Here is an 11499-nt window from a genome sequence, read left to right on the forward strand (position 1 = left end):
TTTATATAGTGCCAAATTGCAACAGTCATCCCATGGTGCTTTATAACTATTTTAAGGTGAAGACCTTACAATAATACAGAAGGAAACAACAAAAATCAGATGACCCTCTATAGACAAGAACTTGGTGACAGTGGGAAGGAAAAACTCCCTTTTAAGACAAAGAAACATCCAGCAAAACCAGGCTCAGGGAGGGGCAACCGTTTGGGGATGAGAGGAAGGGGACAGGACAAAAGACACACTGTGGAAATGAGCCAGATATTAATTATAAGTAATGATTAAATGCAAAGTGGTGTATCAATACACAGAAAGTGAAAAGAGATGAGTGAAAAAGAAATGCTCAGTACATCGTGGGAAGCCCCCATCAGCTTAGACTTGGTGTAAATAAGGGAGGGTTCAGCATCACTTGATCGTCTTGACAGAAAATGGAACAAAAGGCAGCCAATGTCCAAAAAAGATCTTTGAATGTCCTACAAGAAGCCTATAGAACTATTCTTGAAGACCACTTAAAGAAATCACAAGAAAGCTGGCTATGAGAGTTCAGACTGTGTTGAAGAATAGAGGTGGTCACACCAAATATTGACTTTCAACTCATTACAATTGGACAAAACTTTTCCCCCCTCATATACTGTGTATCCATGTGTGTGTATATATATATATATATATATATATATATGCAAACCACAAGGCATTTGTGTCTCTGTGAACTGGGGATCTTTTGTTCCTCTATGTTTGACTTCAGTTTGTTTTTAAGTTCCAGTAGTAAAGTACATAATAGGCTACCAGTAAACCAGCTTTGCTGTGGTGTGATAAGATGTGGTATGCGATTTGCAGTAAGTACTCCAGAATAGACAAAAAGAAGAGAAAACCACATACCATGGTTTTCATTTCAAAAAATGAAAATAAAGATGTTAGACTATAATGCTGATATTTCATACAAGGAAAACGCCACTATAATGCTTGATGAAAGCAGCAGAGCATTTTCAAAAGAAAGAAAACAAAAGCAACAGGAAAAAAAGAGGGAAAAAATAGATCAAATTTCAGTCTATGAAACCATCGTCTACTACTTTTTTTACTTAGTTAACACCAACATCAATCTAAACCTTAATGGATTTGTAAGACATCCGAAGAGTTTGTCCTCCGAAGAGTTGCAAGTCCATACAGTGTGAGTGCGTGCAACCGCTATGTGTCCCCACAACACCTGTAATCCAAGCACACACACACACACACACACACACACACACACACACACACACACACACACACACACACACACACACACACACAGAGGCACCGTGATGTCACTGAAGGGGAGTTAGCGGCGGGTCTGTCCGTTGGACGTCTGGACGGACATAGACTCAGACCAGCGGCCAACGTTAATTCATCCTCCGCTCTTAGAATCGGACTCTCATTAATAATTTAATAAATCATGACGCTTAAAGGGGCTGTGTTGGGTGAGCCTCGGGTCCAACCTTGGTGATTTAACCATGGTAACTAAAAGGAAGAGGGCTTCGGCTACCACATAAAGTCAGTTGACAAACTGTGGCGGACGTTAACGGAAGAATGGACGGAGTGAAAACTGGCCCTCAACAGGACTGAACCTCCCGCCCGGGTCTCCTCGGGCTCCATGTCACCCTCCTCTCCGTGCCAGATGCCCCAGCGGGGCGATGGCTGCTACAAGCCGGCACCGGTGTCCCCTGCTCCGCCTGTGCCCCCGCGGAGGGTCCGGAGCCGGGACAGAGGCTCGGGCAGGACGCGGCGATCCGCGGCAGGGTCAGCGGGAGCCGGAGCAGCGGAGAAGCGGGTGAAGTGCGTCCTGGTCGGGGACGGGGCTGTGGGGAAAACCAGCCTGGTGGTCAGCTACACCACCAACGGCTATCCAACCGAGTACGTCCCGACTGCGTTTGACAACTTCTCAGGTAAAAAATAGGAGAAACTCATGACATGGTTCATAGGATCCAATAAATCCAATGATCTAAGTTTCAGTTCATCAAGTGTTAGAAATGATATCTTTGGCTTTAATGATCCTATTTCACACAGCCACAGTTTTGCCTACTAGATGCTGTCTCAAGGGATTGATTTATGTGTTTACTTGACTTATTTAATATATTAAATATTTTAATTCATATTCTTTTAATTTTTTTTATCATACTGACTTTTTTGCCAGTTTGTGTTGTCATCAAAGTCAAAGTTTGTCATTTTATTACAACAGTAAACTTTACATTGGTGATACTAACCTCAAGATGATGTGTGTGTGTGTGTGTGTGTGTGTGTGTGTGTGTGTGTGTGTGTGTGTGTGTGTGTGTGTGTGTGTGTGTGTGTGTGTGCATGTGTGCATGTAGCGGTGGTATCAGTGGACGGGCAGCCAGTTAAACTACAACTCTGTGACACAGCTGGACAGGTCAGTGACCTCTGTACAAACTAACACTAGACACTCAGAGGGCAGTGTTTCCTGTTGTTCTTTTTTTAAATTCATGTTGGACACAATGCCTCTCCCAAGGAAATCATTCTTTCTTACTTTCTTGCCTGTCTGAGTAGCATCCAGTAAGACAAATGCCTTTTTTTTTTTTTGCCTGAGCTACAAAGGAAATGGGAGGGAAGAGGGGTAAGACGTGCTAAAGAGGCTGCATTGAAACAGGACAATGCACGTCCTAGCCCTAGTCAGTGGGATAACATGTAAACAGGTTAAAACATGAAGTTCATTAGGTTCTACATTGCAGGGATGTTTCATAGATGACAGGAACATAGATTAGGATTACTCACAGACTAAAGATAAATCAGTGTTTTGTGTATCTCTAGGTCTTTCCTTGGAATAACTCTCTGGCACACAGGAAGTGATGTAATTCTGTCTACATTTGCGAAGGAGTAGATGTTTGTTTGAAGATAGTGGAAGATGTAGAACACTGTGATAAGCTACAACTGGTTAAACATCAAACAGAGGGTATATGCTGATAGAGATAAAACAAATATGGTAAAACAAAATCACCACACATGCAGTATAATCACATAATCATGCACCAGAGTTATTATAGTCTTTTTTTTTCTAATGAGTTTTTATTTTTTACTTCATTTTGACTTTTTGTTTTTAATTCAGTTTAGTTTCAGTAAGTTTCCAGAGTGGATTTTCTTATTTCAGTTTAGTTTTTATTGTTCAAAAATGTTTAGTTTTAATTTATGTTTTATTAGTTTCAGTGTTAGTTTTTTAAGCATTATTTTTGAGGGCATAATAATAATAATCAGAGGCAAGATTTAGGAAAATTACTATAGGTATAACAAAAACCCCCAAAACATTTTAACTCACAGTCAGCTCACAGTCTTGTAAATAGAGTCTCAAAAAAACAAGTCTATCAGTGACTCATCAGGCAAGTTGTAATACATTTATTTGATCCAAAGTAACAAATACTCAAACATTAAAACTAAAAATGGACATTTCCTCTATGTTTTTATTTTATTTTTGTTAGTTTAAGTTTACAAAATCATTTCATTTGGTTCTAGTTTTTATTTTTATTTTAGTTTCACATCTAGTTTTAGTTTTTAAGTTTCGTTTTAGTTAGCTGTAATAACCTTGACATGTAACATGTAAAAAACATTATAATCACCATTTTTCAGCTCACTTCAGCTGTATTTATATGTAAGACAGTTTGTAGTATCTGGAAACTGCAACCATCAGCTGATGCCCTATGAGAAAGGATTTGGTGACAATGGGGAGAAAGAACTTATTTTTAGCAGGAAGAGAAACAGTAAAGTAAATCAGTAAGTAAAAGTTTATTTATATAGCACTTTTCACAGACATATGTCACAAAGTGTTTCACAAGAGAGGTAACAAAAACTCAATACAATCACAAATACATCATAAAAGCCCTGGTCTAATTAAAAGCTTTTTGAAATAAAAATGTCCTTAGCTGCTTTTTGAAGGTCTCCACAGAGTCTGAACGCTGTAGAAATATAGGAAGTGCATTCCACAGTCTGGATGCAAGGAAAGGTCAGTCCCCTCAAGCTCTGAAACGAGTGTGGGGGAACACCGTGGTCCCCCGGAGGTTACGAGAGAGGTGTATATGTGAATCAAATCAGCAATATAGGGAGGGGCCTGTCCATGTAGTGCTCTAAAGGTTAAAACAAAAATTTTAAAATGCAACCTAGATCTGATTAGTAGCCAGTGAAAGTGGTAGCCTTCTGGTACAACCAGATAAAGAATGAGGGGAAAGAGAAGAGTAAGGAGAAAGGAGGAACAGACAAACAAAAAACAGCAGAAAATACAAACTCTGGGAGAGAGAAGACAAACATTAATGACATGTAGCATCATCAGTTGTACAATCACCCTGGTTCTATAGCAAATGGCAAGAAACAAAAGTTAAACCTGCACTTCCAGAGAAAAGTGCACTGCTGGGATAATATGGTAGATTATCACTACAATGATCAGCTGCCCTCAAAAACAGTGGGACATTGAATGAGAGAGGAAAGATAAAGTTGGAGATCAAGGAAAAACAGAAAGACAATTTTTAGGTTTTGATAAAATGTGCTTCTCAAACTTTTTCTGATAGGCTTCACCCCAGAAGCAGAAGTAAAGTTCACACTCTTCTACCAATTATTATCTATCATGAACAGTAAAATGGGATCTGAGGTGAACTTTAATAAACTAAAGGTTAGCATGATAGCTTAAGTATGCTATATATTAAAACCAAAATCACATTAATTGAACATTGTGTTACTCCTAGTCCTCATCATCCCACCTGCAGTGGGGCCCGTCCTTTAGTTTAAGAACCACTGCCTTGAAGCAGAGGTAGGCAGTGATGAATCACAGTATCTCTGTGTGAACACTCTCGGTCTCTCACAACCTTTCCAGGATGAGTTCGACAAGCTGCGCCCTCTGTGTTACACCAGTGCAGATGTGTTCCTGCTGTGCTTCAGCGTCGTCAGCCCTGCCTCATTTCAGAACGTTCCTGAGAAGTGGGTACCAGAGATTCGGAAACACGCCCCCTTTGCGCCGCTGGTTCTTGTCGGGACGCAGTGTGATCTCAGAGAGGATGTCAAGGTGTTGATTTTTATTCTGTACATAAATCACAATTTATGTAATTCTATTGCCTGTTTCTCTCTCTTATCATTCTTATCATTGTGTAAACCAATGACACCATGCACAAACTAAATGGAAGCGTTATTATAGTTATTGCACAGCTTGGTTGTGAATCTAGAATTAAACTGTAACATTTTGAAGGTTATGACGTTCAGCTGGTGTTGATTCTCTTGTAGAGAAATATTTATTCACCTTTATGGTCATTTTGGCAGCCTTAGTTATACCACTGTCGAGGTTTATACATTTTGTCTGCTCCATTTAAATCAGTCAGGGTAGAGTAAATATTAGAAACACAGCATCGTTCAGCAGCACCACAAACTGGAGCCTCGTAAATGTCCAAGTCTCCGTGCTGTCTGGATGTTTTTTTGTGACCACAGAGAAGAGTTGTCGCAATGTCACAAGTTGGTAATGTTGCAACTTTCGACATTATGACCAAATGCAATTTTGGCATTGCATAATGTGTTTGTAGGAAAAAGCACATGCATGTATACTCAGGGGCTGTAGCTGTTTGGATTATAAAACCTTTTTGTGCAACTTACCCAGTGCATAAAAACGCTAAAGCCTGTACAGATGCATCTTTCCTGTCTCCTCAACTGATTGTGTGCTGAGGTCAGTACTGTCACTTTACAGCAAGCAGGTTCCTGCAAATGTGTTCCTGCTATACATCAGTGTTGTCAGATTCTAATCTTTCTGGCTTCGTCCCACAGTAAAAAGATATGTGAGTTTAACTGGCAATTCTAAAATTGACCATGGATGCAATTTACCCTTAATGAAAGTATGAAGATGCAATCTGATATCAAAGCGTGTAATAAACACGCTGGTCCACCGTGTCCATTTTCATGTCCACTTCATGTTTTGACCGTCGTAGATTTCACGTTTTTGCTTACACATTTTTCGATGATGCTGGGTATATATATATATATATATCTGTTGTAGTCTAAAGCACTTTGAATGATCAGTACAAATGTCAGTCCATTTCCAGCAAGTAGCAATTGGCAAAAACACAAGACTAATTCATTTAAGAAAAAGAGACAAACAAGAGCTTAGACGAAAAACATACAAAACAGGCAAAAAATGTAAAAAATTATAAAAAGGAAGACTAAAAGCAGGCAATACAGATTAAGAGGACCGAAAAGGGAAAACAATAACTAACTCTGTGAGAAGGATCTCCTCAGGCCGGTGCTCATGTAAACATGCAGTCACCCTCTTGACTTTAAAACAGCCACAAGGGCCACACCTGGATCTACTTTTATGCTGTATGTCTTTCCCCCATGAAGATGAGATTTGACTCTAATAGGCATCCAAGGGGGAAAGAGATATAACTTAAAGTCAGATCCAGATATACCTTAAAAGGCTCAATTAAAATGTAAAAAGCAATTCTAAGACAAATAGTATTGGGGTGATGTGATGCTATTTGCTTAAACTAGTAAGTATATTTATTTCATATTTTTGTAATTTTCTTTAGGTCCTCATTGATCTGGCGAAGTACCGTGAAAGACCCGTGGACCCAGTGGATGCCCAGGACTGTGCGATGGAGATTGGAGCAGTGGCCTACTTAGAGTGCTCTTCGCTGACCCAAAAAAATCTCAAGGAAGTGTTTGACACAGCCATATTGGCCAGCCTGCAGAACTACAGCTCCCATAAGCACCAAAGGGGGAAAAAGAAACGCAGAAAAAAGCAAAGACAGACACCGGACAAGATGAAAAGTCTGTCAAAGTCGTGGTGGAGAAGGTACTGTTGTGTGGCTTAGAGGAGACTTTATTCTTGTCTGATTCAGCTGGGTTTTAGTTGACAAGCACAGAAAGGTGGTTTTCTCTTTAAAAGGAGACGGATACAGGACCTCTCCTGGACTGCGGCTGGGAAGTGTCACAGATGTAAAATATTTTGTTTTTAGCCCCCATTCTGGATTCTGGATGAGATTTACTACTGAGCCTCCCTGCAGGAGAAGGTGGTGCTGTGTCTCCTGGAATTAAACTGGCATGAACCAGTTCTATTGTGGGACTAGCAGAAGATGTGATAATATTGTTCAGGATTAGACTGGTACAGATTTGAACAGGAACTTGGAACTGTGTTTTCTCTGGAGTTAGATCCAACCTATAATGGATTTATGCAGCCTGGTTACGAACCCTGGAGGGGAACTGGACTGTCTTCAGAATATAATTGTTATTATTGGTGGCTTAAAAACTGTGCGTCCAATTCCTGGTCCTTTTTTTAAATTGCTTCTAAATTTAGTCTGGTTTCAGATGCCCATGATTAGAAAGAACTGCTAACTGAAATAGACCGGACCAGACCAAACGTTGTCATTTTGGAGTTTCTGACCCAGACAATGATCAGTGGCTATAATTATAGTCAGAACAAGTCCAACCCTCAGTTAATTTTAGAGCTGCTTTTTATAACTGGGGCCATTGTTATTCATAATGAAAAAAAAAACTTTATTAAACTGTTAAGTATTTCCTGGTGACACACATGTTTAGTCTATAACCTGGATCAGGTTTTCCCCTTTTATTATAGTGCTGATCTGGACAATTATGCTGTTAGATCTGGCATGAAATTAAGCATAGTTTTCAGCGTGTCCTGACAGAAAAAGGTTCGGTGAGGCTTAGGCTTTGGATAGGTGCCAATCATGTCTTTCTTCTTGTGCTTTGATCAAAAGTGAGATTTCAAAGAATAAGGAGCCAGATAATGAAGAAAAAATCATAATATGTTAAAAAGCATGTCTGAATATCCACTGCTCTCTAATAGCAAGTTGTATCTTTAGTCAAGAAGATACAACCTGGATCCAGGACTCAGTGACCCACTTTGGGTTTCCACTGGTAGCTGTGGTATTTTATCATCTTCATCTAGCCCCCATTATCACTGAAAGACTGAACAATCTGTTAAAATAGAGTGGTACCAGTGTGGCGTGGTTAAATATAAATCTCTGCACTGTGCTGGTGACTGGTGCTTGACCTTAATCGGGCAGGAGGACATTTTGTAATTCATGATCGCATTGTTCCACAAACGAGAACGTTGCTCAGTGCAGTACTCAAGTGGCTCTTTTCACATGGAAATGAAGAATTCAGTTTAAAACTGAGACATTCGAATCTAAATCATCTACAGGCACAAGCTGCAAGGCAGGCAAATAAAAGCCAATTGATGTTAGATATTTGTTCTGCTTGATGTGGGTTTGATTTATCTTTGCAGACACTTAAACAACCTTAACTATGAGCACGTAATGTAATTAAACCCACGCAGTGCTCTTTGCATGTGCTTGTTTCTGTAAGTTTGCAAAAAAAAAAGAAAAAAAAGAAAGTGACTTCACCTTTTTTTTAAAAAAATGCAATTAAGACTGTGAAGTTTGAATTTTCTACTAGCAATGTTAACCATCCGTTTTTCTGCCCTCACTGTTATAGCCAACCCTGTGTTTACTGTTTTCTGTGATAGTGCTTGCAGGCTGTCCTCTCTCAAATAGATGTAGCTTTATGTGTTGTAAAGCAGCAATAAAAACAAAAGTGAAGATGGAAAACATGTGGCTGTCACACACTCAGCTGCCACACCTTCCTTCGTACACCATAGTTACTAAACCGAGAGCACAGACCAGCAGGGTCTGTTTTATTTTTCTTCAGTGTCTCCGTCTAAAAAGGCCCGTTGTATTAAAGTCACTGCAGCAGACAGGAAAGAGCACAATGTTTGTTATGCCATTTTGTAGCATAAAACACAATTATTCATAGAGATCAGACATGAACACTGTCATAGCTGCATTTCAAAATTTGGAAGTTTTATCTAACTTCCCAGTTAAATGTCAGAATTTATTAGAAAAAAAAAGATAATTATATTATGAAAAACAGATTTATTATTTGACTGACGCATTTCAGCTTGCGGCCTTCATAAAACATATCACAGACCAGATTCTAAACAGCACAGAGTAAAGATATATACAAGAGCCAGCATACATATCCACCAATGAGGCACCAAAAAGGATGGCCTGGGCAAATGGTTTAAAGCTCAGGGTCTTAAAATTGTTTAAAAGATTTGATTTAATGACATATTTTCCTTCTTGTATTGTTAGTAACATAAAAATAACTGAGGCTGTGGATGTGTGAAGTTACAATGATATCAGGCCCATGTAAGATGTAACTGACAGGTATTTTGGCTTTTAAGCGTGGTGTGAAAACCTTGTACAGTTCTCAAAATAAGCATTTTCCCCCAAAGAACTACCCCGCATCACATCTGTGGCCATTGGGTTCTTTACTGGTGTGAAGCAGAGTAAGCCATGTTGTGCCTGGGAAGTTCAATTCATTTTAATAATGAGACTTTTATTTAGATTAAAATATCCACAGTTTGGAATCCACGTAGTGTTTTCTGTCAGAGTTGCATATTTTCAGCCAATTAGTAAATTACACTCTTGTGCTCATTTTCAGCTTCATAATTATTCTTGGACTCTAGAGTAGCTTTGCATGAGTCACAGTTCAAAATAATCCTTATGTTTCTTGCACTGGGCCTTCTGTCATCTTCTGTCTGAAACAAACTGTTTTTAGGCCCTTTCAACCTTTTTTGGATTCCTCTTGTAAACAGAAGGTCTGAAAAGTTTGGCAGGTGGGTGGAGCTTCTGTGCTCAGAAATTACCATATTAAAGTCATCACCTCTCAGTGACATCATAAAGATCCAAGAGTAAAAAAACAGCCTCAGCCTTTGGGCTCACAGGGATATCTGATGTCATTATTTGAAAATTTGCCTGTGTTTAATACGACCATCCATGAGTGTAACAGTTGATGTATAACAGAAAATAAGAAAAAGCAAAACAGATCAGCTTTAGAATGGGTTTTACTAGAGCTGCTTGGTAGCTTTCTATTGAAGATGTTACAGTGGAGACTGAATGGTTTCACTGTTTCACGGTGTTTTAGGCTTGATAGCAAACGCATTGTTTCTTGCAGGGGAAAAGGCATAATAGGTTACTTGTCTTGCTGTTTGTGTGCAGTCTTGGCTGATGGTGCAGTAAAGTAGGCTAAAGGTCATGCAGAGTCTTTATCATAGCTTGTGTTTCCCTTTATCAGCTTTTACCTAGTTTAAATTTTCTGGAAAGTAGGATGTTTGCTCACTGCAGTCTTTCAGTAAATATACTTTTTTTTTTTTTAAATGTATACCTACTGAAATACATTAAATCAACATATTCTTACATAGGTCTGAGTTGGATTTGAGGATAAATCCTCCTTGATGATTTTTTCTCCTCCTTATACATTAAAATTTGATTCCATAAAGCATGCAAATTATGCCACTCTGTTCATGACTGACTGATTAATAGGATATTACAATTCAAACTGCTGTCATGTGATACAACTTTTAATGTGTAAGACTGACTGTGCTACCAGAAAACAGCATAGATTAAGTTTTACTTCTTTTAGCTGCCCCCTCCCCCCTTTCCCTCCAAGTGTTCAACAGCAGCATGCACCCTGCACTGTATGATGGATGTAAGGCATTGCAATGTAGAACAGATCGGTCTCGGGAAGTGAGCAGTGTTTAAAGACAGTCAGAGAAGACATGTGGTGTGCTGGTATTCTTCTAAAGCTAAGACAGAAATGTTCTGTGTTTGGAGCAGGTCCAAAGTCAGGAGTGTTATAGGTGTTATTGAGCTATGAGTTTTCAGAGATGTGGTTGAGTTTAGCTATTGCAGTAGATTTGGTGCTGGAACTGGATTCCAGAGTGACCTAATTATCCCTGCTGAGGACACTTATCAATAAGTAACTTGTGTAGTGCTATTGGATAGCAAGTTAAAGTCATCCAATAGGAAAATGTTTGAGTCAGACTACAACAAGAACTGATCCTCTGTTTACTTTAGGTCTAAATGTGCAACTTCATGCACATTTAGACCTAACTGGGCACTAAATGCCCATGTTGACCTAATTTCTGATTGCACAAGACTGCACCACGTGGTTATGTGAGTGTAAACAGAAGCATTGCCAAACAGAAGGTCTCATTTTTGAGGTTCAATTGTTTTACTGAGGTTGATACCCCCTAGAGGACACCTGAGCTCACTCACATGAGACACCAGCTGAAAGCTTCTCTTAGGAAACTAGTCCACTGAGCCTGTGTGAAGCGCCAGTGTTTTCATTTTCTCTGCATATAAAAACACTGCTACAATTCTCTGTTTAACCGAGGGCTTTGGTTTGTGTTTGATATATTTGTACAGATGTTTTATACCCTGAGAAATAAAGAATATTTGGTATAAAAATATGTTGTGTTTGAGTGCTTAGTGGCAGACTGAGAATGTGTGTGTATATAAACTCTACTCCCACAGGCTGTAAACAAGACTGAGGTTTCATTTTAAGGTGCATGCATGTTTGAAATGAGGGCAGTAGGGCATGCAGCATTTTAGCACCATTGCTTGAATGCAGAACGGTTTTGAGTTTGACAAAAGTCCAAACTCCACAGAAAGTACCTGAAGTCCAGAAAAT

General features: G+C 39.2%; 1 protein-coding gene across 1 annotated transcript; it reads left to right on the forward strand.

Moving 5' to 3' along the window:
• Positions 1–1303: 1303 nt before the first annotated feature.
• On the forward strand, positions 1304–11265 carry rhoua (ras homolog family member Ua). Its single transcript, XM_085399820.1, has 4 exons — positions 1304–1916; positions 2340–2398; positions 4841–5029; positions 6534–11265. Exons 1-4 carry the CDS (start codon positions 1625–1627, stop codon positions 6816–6818), a joined length of 825 nt encoding a protein of 274 aa, XP_085255946.1. The 5' UTR covers positions 1304–1624; the 3' UTR covers positions 6819–11265.
• The last annotated feature ends 234 nt before the right edge of the window (positions 11266–11499 follow it).

The sequence above is a fragment of the Rhamphochromis longiceps genome, linkage group LG1, assembly GCF_057381845.1.
Source record: "Rhamphochromis longiceps isolate RC_006_pf linkage group LG1, R_longiceps_female_GT1.1, whole genome shotgun sequence".
Classification (NCBI taxonomy): domain Eukaryota; kingdom Metazoa; phylum Chordata; class Actinopteri; order Cichliformes; family Cichlidae; genus Rhamphochromis; species Rhamphochromis longiceps.